The 13,309-nt window shown below is 50.4% G+C and overlaps 1 protein-coding gene across 2 annotated transcripts in view; it reads left to right on the top strand.

Moving 5' to 3' along the window:
• Positions 1-13,309, top strand: part of SH3PXD2B (SH3 and PX domains 2B) — a 70,139-nt gene that overhangs the window by 20,664 nt on the left and 36,166 nt on the right. For both annotated transcript variants that reach the window (XM_077186420.1, XM_054643072.2), the window contains exon 3: positions 9,005-9,080. In XM_077186420.1, coding sequence (XP_077042535.1) covers positions 9,005-9,080 — 76 coding nt within the window. The remainder of the gene's footprint in view (positions 1-9,004; positions 9,081-13,309) is intronic.

The raw sequence follows: 13,309 nt of genomic DNA on the forward strand, positions 1-13,309 counted from the left end.
GTTGGGAACAGCTCTCCATGGTTTATTCCAGGCTGGGAGCAGCTCTCCATGGTTTATTCCATGTTGGGAGCAGCTCTCCATGGTTTATTCCAGGCTGGGAGCAGCTCTCCATGGTTTATTCCAGGTTGGGAGCAGCTCTCCATGGTTTATTCCAGGTTGGGAACAGCTCTCCATGGCTCATTCCAGGCTAGGAACAGCTCTCCATGGTTTATTCCAGGCTGGGAGCAGCTCTCCATGGTTTATTCCAGGCTGGGAGCAGATCTCCATGGTTTATTCCAGGCTGGGAGCAGCTCTCCATGGTTTATTCCAGGTTGGGAACAGCTCTCCATGGTTTATTCCAGACTGGGAACAGGATTCCATGGCTCATTCCAGGTTGGGAACAGCTCTCCATGGTTTATTCCAGATTAGGAACAGCTCTCCATGGTTTATTCCAGATTAGGAACAGCTCTCCATGGTTTATTCCAGGCTGGGAGCAGCTCTCCATGGTTTATTCCAGATTAGGAACAGCTCTCCATGGTTTATTCCAGGTTGGGAACAGCTCTCCATGGTTTATTCCAGGTTGGGAGCAGCTCTCCATGGTTTATTCCAGGCTGGGAGCAGCTCTCCATGGTTTATTCCAGGTTGGGAGCAGCTCTCCATGGTTTATTCCAGGTTAGGAACAGCTCTCCACAGCTCCTGGTTTGTTCCAAGCCCCTCTCCCAGTGCAGCCCTGTTTGCTGTGAGCCCCTCTCCCCTGTTCCCTTGGGATGCTGCCTTGTTCCAGCTGCACCCAGGGCCAAGGAGGGCAGGCTCTGGCTCTGGCTCTGGCTCTGGGCCTGTTCTCTGCCCTTTCATCCCTCCTGGCTCCTTCCCTCTGGAAGCTTGGCAGAGCAGCTGCAGGACAGCCCTCCCAGCCCTGGGGGAAGCACATCCCAGGGGAAAGGCTCTGATGCTGAGTGAAAGGAGCCAAAAAGATGGGAGGGATAAAAGTTCCATCCCTTGTGCTGACAATGCAGTGTGGGGTTTCTGGGGGGAGCCCTTGGATAATGCAATGGTTGAAGGTTTCCCTGTTCCCTCTCTCCCTGAGCCAGGGTGAGCTGATGCCCTTCCACTCCCTGGATATTTATTATTGGAAAAGCTCTGGGAATTGAGCTCCTCCCTCCTGCCAGGGCCCCTGTCCTGGCCCTGCCATGGGCTGTGTCCCTGGGGAGCTGCCTGCTGTGCCCTGGGGCTTTGCTGGGGTTTTGTGGCTCTGGGCTGAGTGAGACCCAGCATCTCCACGTGCTTTTAATCAATCTAACACAGGCACTCTGCTGGTGGAAGGACCTGCAATTTATAGCATGTGGCAGCAGCCCTGGCTCCAAAATGAACCAGTTTGATCTGATTGATGCTGCCTGGGGGGAGGCAGAGGATGGAGAGCAGTAAATCAGCGTGAAGGAGATCCCAGAGCGGGGCATTCTTGGTGACATGGCCAGGACCTGTTTCTATTGTTCAATCTCCTATTGTTAAATGCTCCTGGTGCAGCACAGGCTGCTCTGAGCACCACCCACACACCCTGGGCAGCCAAGGAGTGCATCTGTGCACTTGGAGGGGGAGTGGGAGACAGAAAGGAGAGCTGGGCTTGTCCTGCCCTTGCAGGGGAAGGTGGTGGAGCTGAAGGGATCAGGTGTTTCCCTGTCACAGACATTCTTTTATGGAAAATCCTTTCCTTAGGATTTCCTGAGAAGCTGAGAGGCCTCAGGAACAAAATGTAAGCATTGATTATCTGCTGCTGTGGGATGCAACAGGTGGATCTTTGATTAGCTCATGTTGGATGTTTCTAATTAATGGCCAATCACAGCCCAGCTGGCTCGGACTCTCTGTCCGAGCCACAAGCCTTTGTTACGATTCCTTCCTATTCTATTCTTAGCTGGCTTTCTGAGGAAATCCTTTCTTCTATTCTTTCAGTATAGTTTTAATGTAATATATATGATAAAATAATAAATCAGCCTTCTGAACCATGGAGTCAGCTCCTCATCTTTTCCCTGGTCCTGGGACCCCTGTGAGCACGGTCACATTTCCCCACATTCCTGGTTCCTCACTCCTTTCCCCTCCCATCAGGCTCTCCCAGGCTGCTGGAAATCTCTGCTCCTGTGCTTTTGGGAGGGATTTCTGGCACTTTGGGGTCCCCTGGCAAAGGGCTCTGCAGGGATCTCCTGGGGGCCTGGGCACAGGGGAACAATTTAACCTCTTCTTTGCTCCATCCTAGAAGTGGTGGTTGTTCACAGGGTCCCAGGATGAGGGGAGAGATGAGAATCTTGACTCCATGTTTCAGAAGGCTGATTTATTAGTTTATGATATATATTATATTAAAAGAAAATGATATATTAAAACTATACTAAAAGAATAGAAGAAAGGATTCCAGCAGAAGGCTTGAAAGGAATAGCAAGGAATGATAATAAAATCTTGTGACTGACCAGAGAGTCTGAGCCAGCTGGGCTGTGATTGGCCATTAATTAAAAACAACCAATCAAAGATGAGACCAACCAAAGATGCACCAGTTGCATTCCACAGCAGCAGATAATCATTGTTTTTCTTTTCCTGGGGCTTCTCAGCTTCTCAGGAGAAAAAAAATATCTTAGCAAAGGACTTTTTTGAAAATATGTGTGTGACATTCCTTCATTTGGGAAGGTGCTGGTTTGAGGTGTTTGGGGCTGCTGGAGAGGGGGTGTGGGTGAGCAGGACTCACCTGTGCAGCTTTCCTGATGGTTCTGGTGGTGGCTCTGTGGATTTTGGCACCAGCTCTTCCCATCCTGTGTGACACAGCCCCAGCTGTGCTGCAGGGACGTTCCCATGGCTGGGATGGGCAAGAGGAAGTGGAAAGCAAGGAAAGAAGCTCAGCTCAGCCTGTGTAAAACATTCTCTTGGGGGTTTTTATTTCCACTATTATTATTCTTAAGAAAAGCTTTGCCCTTGATGAGTCACCTAAAACATTACAAAAATAAAAAGGCTTTTAATTTCAGCAGCTCACATTGAAGCTTTAATTGTAATGAATCCTCACCTGCTGATCTTTCTTCTTGGCAGGTCAGCATTTTCCAGTTGCTTATGCAAGAACAGGGCCATGAGGCTGCTGTTCCTGCCCTGAGCTTGGCTCAGCTCACAAGGAGCTGTGGGGATGCTGAGCTGGTCCCTGGGGGTTCCTGTCTCTGCCAGAGTTTTGTTGTCAGCTGGGAAGGGGCAGGAGGGACCATGGCCATGCCAGGGGCTGAGGTTTGTTCTGTATAAACCCCTGGTCTGGCAGCTGAACCCCTCAGGGTCTGCAGTGCCCCTTTGTTGTATCCTTGCATTGCCCTGGAGCTGCTCTTCGTGACACCACTGTGAAAACCTCCCTTGTGTGGGGACAAAAACCCCTCAATATTGGCTTTTCTGCTGACTTGGATCATGGAGCAGCAGGGGAAATAGATGGTTTGGGTGCTTGGCAAGAAGCGTGATGCAAGAAGAGGGTCATGAGGCTGCTGTTCCTGCCCTGAGCTTGGCTCAGCTCAGCCCCTGCCTGGGCCTGTCTCAGGTTTGGCCTGGGCATGGGTTTGAGGGAAGGGATGCACACAGCTCTGCTGCTCCCCACACTGAGCAGGGAGAGGGCACCCAGCTCAGGAGTGCCTGGGGGAGGAGCTGGGCACGGGTCAGGCTGGGGTTTGGGGTCCCTCTGTGACCCTGGAGCCCTTCAGTGGGGTTGGCTGTGGGTATAGAGCAGGGTGAGGTGTGAAACTCCCCTGGAGGTGTGAGCACAGCCCTGGCCCATGGAATAGGGCAGATGTTGGTGTTCCCCTGCACTGTTCTCATTTCCACAGCAGAAACTAAAATCTGATGCATTCCCAGTCTTCCATCACTGGGGAAGATGCTGGTTTGAGATGCTTGGGGCTGCTGGAGAGGGTGAGCAGGACTCACCTGGGTGGGAAGATGCCCCTGCTGCTGTGTGAAATGCCCTGGGGCTGCTCACCCTGCCCAGCTGGGGCAGCTCCTGCTGCTGTGAGCACCCAGCTGCCCCTGGCATGGACTGGGGATGCTGTGGCACCACTGGAGCCCTTCCCCAGACTGGGCACTGAGCAGGGGAGAAACTCTTCCCTGTGCTCGGGTGGAACTTCCTGGGCATCAGTTCCTGCCCGTTTCTCTTGTCTCGTTCAACACATTTGGGATCTGAGCTTGCTCCTTGTTAATCCCTCTGTCTTCTGGGCTGCTGTGGGGATTTTTTTTTCACCCCCTGTTTGTTCAGACAGCCCTTGAGGATGCAGGGAAGGTGCCTCTTGTAGGATCTCAGACTAAACACCAGGAGCCTGTGAGCTGCTGCCAGATTTCCCTTTCCCAGACGATTGCTTGGCAGAGCTTTGCCAAACCAGCTGATCCCAGTGCTTTGATGTGCAGGAACACACATTGAGAGGTCCCTGGTTCCCAGCCTGGAGCCCTGTCCCCCCTGGCAGGACCCCAGTCCCTTTCCCACCTCCCCAGTGGGACAGTGGTGGCCCCAGTTTGTGCTGGTGGCCAGCTGGGCTCAGGGATGTCCCCTCTGAGCTCACCCTGGGGCACTCCCTGCCCTGCAGGGATGGGCTGTGGGGAGCTGGGCAGGGTGGGATGGGAGCAGCCTTGGCCCAGCTCATCCCTGCTCCATCCCAGGCTGCTGCTGCTGTCCTTGCCCCCCTGAACTCCTATTCTAAAACCCCAAAAATCTATTTTTCACCCCGTGATAAATTCAGTATCATTCTACTTAAACTTTCATGGCTTGCAGATCTTCATATAAGGTTGGTAACTTCTCCATGGGTCAAATCAAACCCCCAGGTGTGTCCTGGGCTCTGTGCCAGGGTCTCTGAGCCCCTGGCAGGGTCCTGCACTCCAGGACAGCCACAGGGATGCCCTGGATCCCACAGCTGGGGCCTCTGGGGCTGTGCAGGGCTCAGATCTCAGGCATTTCTGATCTGAACAAAGCAAACTGAGCAGAGGAGGACTGCCTTTTGTTAAACAATGCCAGGCAGTGACACAGTGATGTCCTGTGCATTTTAGGCCCTCCAAAGAATATTAACTGATAAAGCATTAGACTTGGAAGTCCCTTAATTTGGGAAGGTGCATTCAGGTTGAAGGTGTAATTTTGGAAAGTATGTGATACTGTCTTGATCAGTAATATGAAATTAGCAGTGTTGGTGACTTCCCTTCCCAAAGACATACTCACCAAGAATTGCTGCAAAGCAGCAGCCTGTCAAAAATAGTTCCAGAGAGAAGCTTGTTCTCCTTAACTGCTGGCCTCTATTTTTGCTACAGAGAGGGCAGTTCTGTGTTAGAATTGCCTGTGTGCACGCTGTAACCCCTGTGGCACTGCACCACAGCTCCTTTTTGGGGCAAAACCAGAAATCCTGCAGAGCAGGGACACTGCCTGTGACCGTGCTCACAGGGGTCCCAGGATGAGGGAAGAGACCAGGAGCTGACTCCATGGTTCAGAAGGCTGATTTATTATTTTATGATATATAGTACATTAAAACTATCCTAAAAGAATATAAGAAAAGGTTCTCCTCAGAATGCTGGCTAAGAATAGAATAGAATGGAATGAATAACAAAGGTTTGTGGCTCGGACAGAGAGTCTGAGCCAGCTGGGCTGTGATTGGCCATTAATTAGAAACAACCACATGAGCCCAATCCCAGACCCACCTGTTGCATCCCACAGCAGCAGATAACCATTGGTTACATTTTGTTCCTGAGGCCTCTCAGCTTCTCAGGAGGAAAAAGTCCTAAGGAAAGGATTTTTCATAAAAGATGTCTGTGACAATTCCCCTCTCCCCAGGATCCCCTGCAGCACTACTAATTGCTCTAATTAGGATATTATCTTAGGGCTTTCCTGCTGATGAAGCAGCTCTCTGCCAGCCTGCTGGTACAAAGCTGCTTTTTCCAAGGCTGCCCATTTCTGGGGGGTTATCCTGGTTTGTTTTTCCTGTATTTCCCTGTTAATGGACAGCTCAGGATGGGGACGGGGAGTTCTCAGAATCTGCCTTGCTCCAGACTCACTGCCCAGACATTCCTGGCTAAGGAAAACAGCTCACTGATAAGATTAGTTGGTGGTGGAGATAAATGTGGATGAATGTGCCCTGTGCTGGTGTGGGAAGCCTGGGCTGGATTCCCCACTGGGGTTTCTGTGCCCCAGTCCTGGCTCCAGGGCCTGGGATCGCTCTCCCTGCTGCCCAGGAGTCAGTAAAAAATGGGACACAGCAGCTTCCCTGCATAGCAGACACCAGAATTCCTCAAACTGCATCCACCCCAGCCTTTTTCTTTCTCCTTCTCTGTCAGAAATACTTAAAAATAATCTTGGAAGGGGAGAAACAATGGATTAATTGTTGCTGGGTTGGTTTTTTGATTTTTTTTTCCCTTCATTTTTTTCTCCCTGGGCTGGCTGGGTGCATTGCTGAGAGCAGGACTTGGCCCCTCTGTGCTGCCCTGTGTTTGGTGTCTGGCTGCATCTCTGCTGCCCTGTCTGCCCCTCTCCCTGGGAGCCTGGCTGGCCCCTCTGGAGATGGGATGGGATATATATTTTATATATATAAAATATATATATATATATTATATATATATATTATATATTGTATATTATATATTATATCTTATATATTAATTATATATTATATATCATATATCATATAATATTATATAATATTATATAATATTATATAATATTATATATATGGGATGGGATATATTATATATTATATACTATATATTATATATTAGATACTGTAGATACTGTATATTGTATATTATATTTATATATTGTATATATATGGGATGGGATATATATTATATCTATATATTATATATTATATATTATATATTATATATTATATTTATATATTATATATTATATATTATATATTATATATTATATTTATATATTGTATATATATGGGATGGGATGGGAGCAGCTCTGTTTGGGGCTTGGAGAGGAACCTTTTGCTGCAAACAGGGTTTGTGGGAGTGCCCCCATGCCACCCTCCTGCCTCCCACAGCTCTGCTGCTGGAAAGGCTCCTCTACCTGGAAAATCTGGCTCTGCTCTTTTCCTCTGCTCTTTCCCCTGGCTCTGCTCTTTCCCCCTGTCTGTTCTGTGTTTTCTGTGTGTGTGTGCAGCTCAGGAGGATCCCTCAGCCCAGGCTGGCTCTCTGTGGCTCTGTGCTCCTGGATCTGCCATCCCAAGCTGCCTCCTGTGCTCACAGCCAGCTCTGGGCTTGTTTTGCTTGGAGTGAGGTTTCCAGCTGTTCTTCCCACAGGCTCATGCCCAGGAAAGCTGCTGAGCTGGTGTTGGCTGTGCCTCCTCCAGAGCTGGGTGATGTGGCAGCCAGGCTGGCTGGGATCCCCCCCTGCCCTCTCCTCTTCCTGCCCATGCCAGAGGCTGCTCCAGCCTCTTTTCCTCCTTCCAGCAAGAAAGAAAAGAGCAGTTTGTCCCTTGCAGGCTGCATGGTGCCAGCCCAGGTACTGGTACTGGTGGTACTGGTGCCCCTGGGCTGGGCTGGAGCAAGGAGAAGGCTCCCCACGCTGAGCAGGGCACAAAGGGACATGGAGATGGGCTGGGCTGCAGTTCTGGATGGCTTTGGAGGGATCACATGGCTGGGAAGGGACCTGGCCAGAGGCACAGCCCAGGCACGTGCTGCTGCTGGGACAGCACAGCCTGGAGCCTCTGCCCTGGAGCTCAGGGAGCTCTGCAGCCAGGGATGCTCAGCTGGGGCTGCAGCAGGGCCAGGAGAGCTCCCAGTGCCTCCAGGAATGCTCCAGTGCCTCCTTGAGTGCTCCCAGTGCCTCCTTGAGTGCTCCCAGTGCCTCCAGGAATGTCCCAGTGTCTCCTTGAGTGCTCCCAGTGCCTCCTTGAGTGCTCCCAGTGCCTCCTTGAGTGCTCCCAGTGTCTCCTTGAGTGCTCCCAGTGTCTCCTTGAGTGCTCCCAGTGCCTCCTTGAGTGCTCCCAGTGCCTCCTTGAGTGCTCCCAGTGCCTCCAGGAATGTCCCAGTGCCTCCAGGAGAGCTCCCAGTGCCTCCAGGGTTGTCCCAATGCCTCCAGGAATGTCCCAATGCCTCCAGGAATGCCCCAGTGCCTCCAGGAATGCTCCCAGTGCCTCCAGGAATGCTCCCAGTGCCTCCAGGGTTTCTCCCAGTGCCTCCAGGGTTGTCCCAGTGCCTCCAGGGATGTCCCAGTGCCTCCAGGGTTTACCCACAGCCAGCTGTGCAGTGTTTGTGCCTTGTTTTCCTCTCCCCTCTGCAGCCACAGGCTCTCCTGAGCTCTGCCCTGCACACAGCAGAGCAGGAGTGCTGCACAGAGGGACAGGGCTGTGCTGGCAGCCGGGGTTTTCATGGATTGAGGGCAGAGCTCTTGGCTTGCCTGGGGAGCCAGGTCCTCCCTGGGGCTGCTGCAATGAATGTCACACAGTCCCTGGCTGCTGGGGACATTTTTTCCCTTACAAACCCCTCCCAGAGCCACCCAGGTTCTGAGCTCACTCTGAGAGCTCTTTCTGCTTTTCCTGTTGTCTTTGGGAGTTTTGGGGGAGTTTTTAATTTCTTCTCAAAATGCAGGGAAAAAATACCTCCTTCCATCTGTCCCCTCTGCACCAAACCTCAATAATTTATCCCAGGGTTTGGAATAAAGAAATTTATCCCAGAGATCCAAGGAAAAAAGTGCAAGTGCTGCCTGTGCAGGGCTGCTGGTTGGACTTTCCAGGTGCTCAGGACACTTCCTGGGCAGGTTGTCTCCAGTGCTTCCATAAATGTGAATTCTTTAGGCAGAGAGCTCCAGCAGACTCAGCCAGACCCATTTCAGTACCTGGGCACCAGGGAGCTGCAGAAATCCTGGCAGGCACTTCAGATCCATGCCCTGAGGAAACCAAAGGAGAGTTTGCACCTCCCTCCTCCTCATCCCAAAGGAGGGAGTGTTGGAGTCCCTGGTGTGTTCTGTCTCTCTCCTGGGCAGTGGCTTCGTGTCCTGCCCGTGAATCCCTCATCTTCCTCACCTCTCTTGCATTTCCTCTCCTAGATGCAGATGCTGGACAAGTTCCCCATGGAAGGAGGCCAGAAGGACCCCAAGCAGAGGATCATCCCCTTTCTGCCAGGTAGGACAGGGGCTCCAGCAGGATCCAGGCTGGTTCTGGCACGGCAGGAGCTCTATGGGACTGGGAGCACACACACATGTGGGAGCATACACAGATTTCAGCTCTGCTCTGCTGCACCATCTGAGCAGCAGCGAGTTCTTGGCCTGCAGTGTGTCCTTTAAAATCTCTGATTTGTCAGCAGTGGGTCCTAAACCCCCCTAGGATTTCTCTGAACCTCCAGAATTGAGTGGAAGCCCAAGGATTTCTCTGAACTGTCAGAGACAACTTTTATGAAAAATCCTTTCTTTAGGATTTTTTCCTCCTGAGAAGCTGTGAGGCCTCAGGAACAAAATGCAAACAATGATTACCTGCTGCTGTGGAATGCAACAGGTGGATCTGGGATTGGGCTCATGTGGTTGTTTCTAATTAATGGCCAATCACAGCCCAGCTGGCTCAGACTCTCTGAGACAGAAGCCTTTGTTTTTCATTCTTTCTTTTTCTATTCTTAGCCAGCCTTCTGATGAAATCCTTGCTTCTATTCTTTTAGTATAGTTTTAATATAATATATATCATAAAATAATAAATCAAGCCTTCTGAAACATGGAGTCAGATCCTCATCTCTTCCCTCAACCTGAGACCCCTGTGAGCACGGTCACATTGAACCTCCAGAATTGCTGAGGTGAAGCCCAAGGATTTCTCTGAACCTCCAGAATTGTTGAGGTGAAGCCCCCAGGATTTCTCTGAACCTCCAGAGCTGTTAAAGTGAAGCCCCAAGGATTTCTCTGAACCTCCAGAATTGTTGAGCGGAATCCCAAGGATTTCTCTGAACCTCCAGAGCTGTTGAGTGGAGGCCCAAAGATTTCTCTGAACCTCCAGAGCTGTTGAGTGGAATCCCAAGGATTTCTCTGAACCTCCAGAGCTGTTGAGTGGAATCCCAAGGATTTCTCTGAACCTCCAGAGCTGTTGAGTGGAATCCCCAAGAGCCCCACAGGCCCAGGGCTGAGGGTGCTGGGAGGCTCCCCAGAGCTGCTCCCACGCTGCTTTCCCTGTCCTGTGCAGCTCCAGGGGACACCAGAGAGGAGGAAAGAGCAATGGAATTCAGCCTTTGAATGGGTTTCCTGCCCTGCCCAAAGCCAGGAGCTCTGTGCCATGTCCAGAACCAGTGGTTTTATCAGCACATGTGATAATCTGGGGCACTTTGTGGTGTGGCTGCTGCTGTGGGGGGAAAAAAGAGCCTTAATATGGCTTGGGAAAAGAAACAGCCTGTGGGGAGTCTCTGTGACCACAGAGTTGTCTTTACCCCCACCCTTGAGCAGCTAATGAGGATATTTAGGAATGTCACAGCACCATAATCACTTCCAGTGGCTGTCAGGTCTGTTTAGTGCAGCCCTTTGTGCTATGCTCTGCCTCCTGGCTCTTCTAGAAACATAAAGGCCTTTGTGGGCTTTGCTTTGCTCTGAGTGCTGTGGAAAAAAAAATAGAAAATAATTTAATTTCCACCCCTTTCTGAGCAAGAGAATCTGCTCTGGGTTTGTGATTCTGGCTTGTCCTGGCTTTGTAACATCAGCAAAAGCAAAGCTCAGCAGAAAAGCTCACCTGGGGTTAGAGCAGCAAAGCTCACCTGGTGAAACAGCAGAAAAGCTCTTGCTGTACAAGGGCTCCTGCCAGCAGGGAGAGATGGAAGCCAAACTGGCAAAGGCCATCACTTGGAAAAACTGGATTTGTGCTCTGCAGAAAATTCCCACCAAAACTCTGCTATTTTTGGGAGGGAAGCCTGGTCAGAGCTCTGCTGCTCTCACTCACCAGTGTTTGTTTCTCCCTGGTGTTGGAATAGTTTCCCTTTGCTCCGAAACATGTCACTGGGATTTCCACTGTGGGAAAAAAGGGGGTGGAAATTGCTGGAAAAGAGAGGCTGGGCCAGCTGCAGAGCCCTGTGCTTGGGGCAAGGTGGTGTTGGAGCTGGGATTGTGGTGCCTTTGCCCTGGGGCAGGCAGAGCCACAGCTCCCCAGGGACAGGGTGGGCAAGCTCTGCTTCTGAGGACAGGAAAGGCTCTTTCAATATTTGCTGGCTGTCCTGGAGCCTGATTCCTTTCTGGAATCTTTTCCCAGTTTGGGGTGACTGTGGTGGTGTTCACAGGGGTCCCAGGACGAGGGAAGAGATGAGAATCTGGACTCCATGTTTCAGAAGGCTGATTTTATTGTATATATTATTGTTTATTATATATATTTAATATATATATTACATAAATATATTTTATATATTAAATATTTATTATATATTATATATTTATTATGCATTATTATTTAGTATATATTTTATTATGTATTATATTTAAACTATATATATTATATGTGTTATACATTTTATATATTATTATTTAGTATATATTTACTATATATTATATATATATGTTTATATAATTTATTATATATATTATAACTGTATATATTATATATTATACATATTATTATTTATTATTATATATATTAAATTAAAACTATACTAAAAGAATAGAAGCAAGGATTTCATCAGAAGGGTAGCAAGGAATAGAAAGGAATGATAATAAAATCTTGTGACTGACCAGAGAGTCCGAGACAGCTGGACTGTGATTGGCCATTAATTAGAAACAACCACATGAGACCAATCAAAGATGCATTCCACAGCAGCAGGTAATTATTGTTTTTCTTTTCCTCTGAGGCTTCTCAGCTTCTCAGGAGAAAAGATCCTCAGGAAGGGATTTTTCAGAAAATATCATGGCTATAGTTTTGTCCCAGCTGACCCCCAGCTTTGTGTCTCTCAGCCCAGGGTGCCATCCAGGTGAGCCTGGGACTGTTCTCCTGCACAAAGGTGGTTCTATCTCCCTAGATTTGCTGGGTTTAGATTGTGTTCAGCTTCTGGGAATGCTGCAGTTTGTTCCCAGTCCCATTTGGAGCATCTGAATTTCATTAGCAGGGGAGCTTTGGCTGCTGTGGTTTCCTGCAAGCCCTCTGCTTGCTGGGAAGCCCTTGCAGAGCAGCACCAGCCCTGTGGCCACTGCAGCTCTCCAAAATTCTGCTTTTAAAAACAGCCTCCCCAAAACCCCTTTGTCCTGCTCCCTTCTCAGGACTTCACTGCTAAATCTTCCTCCTGCAGCTCTGGCTCCCTCAGCAAACCCCAAAGTGTCCCAAACTGGGGTCAGCACCACCACCTGAGGAGGTGCCACGGGGTTTGTGTGTCAGGCTGGGTTCCTGGAATGGGAAGGAGCTCTAGGATTGCCCCACATCCCAACACCCAGCCCACAGCAACTCTGCTGGCTTTGTATTGCCTCATTTTGTGAGGGCCTGCCTTGAGGATTTGACTTTTTATGGGAAATTTCTGGAGGCTCTGGCCTCTCTGAGCAGGTCTTGGATGCTCTCAGGAGGGGATTTTGTAAGTGCAAAGTTCCTTCAGCCCACTGAGCTCTTGTGGGGCCACTGAGCTGGGTCCTCCAAAGCAGAGCAGCTGCACTTGAGCTTTGGGGACGGGCTTGAGCTCTGAGATTTGGGACCAGGGTTTGAGCTTTGGGGTCAGGGCTTGAGCTTTGGGGCCAGGCTTGAGATCTGGGACCAGAGCTTGAGCTTTGAGGTCAGGGTTTGAGCTCTGAGCTTTGGGGCCAGGGTTTGAGCTTTGGGGCCAGGGTTTGAGCTTTGGGGCCAGGGTTTGAGCTTTGGGGCCAGGGTTTGAGCTTTGGGGCCAGGGTTTGAGCTTTGGGGTCAGGGTTTGAGCTTTGGGGCCAGGGCTTGTCCCTTTCTGGGTGTTGGCACCACCTCCATCCCACAGCAGAGCCTGGTGGTGTTTGAATTTTCCTGGCAGTGCTCCTGCTGTGTGCCTGAAAAGCTTTGAGGGGAATTTGAAGTGCTTTTTGAGCTCTCTTAGCTGGCCTTGAGCCCCTGGCAGAGCTTTCCTGTGGTGCTGGAGCAGCTGTGGCAGCACCCAGCCCATGGCTGGCACCAGCTGTGCCCTGCCAGGGCTCTGGGCAGCTGCAGAGGGACAGAGGGACAGAGGGACAGAGCCCTGCTGGTGCCTTGCTGGGACATCACCCCAGGGTCCCACCCTGGCACAGGGCAGATGGGGACCCCAGGAAAGAAAGAAAGGAGAGGAGCAGAGCAAACAAATGAGCTCAGCTGGGGAGGGCTGTGCCAGATCCTTCAGGAAACAGCTTTGCTGAGGAACGTGGAGCTTTCCAAGCTCCCTGCAGCCCCAGGGGCCTGGAGCAGCTCCTGGCCAGTTC

Source organism: Agelaius phoeniceus, chromosome 15 (assembly GCF_051311805.1).
Source record: "Agelaius phoeniceus isolate bAgePho1 chromosome 15, bAgePho1.hap1, whole genome shotgun sequence".
Classification (NCBI taxonomy): domain Eukaryota; kingdom Metazoa; phylum Chordata; class Aves; order Passeriformes; family Icteridae; genus Agelaius; species Agelaius phoeniceus.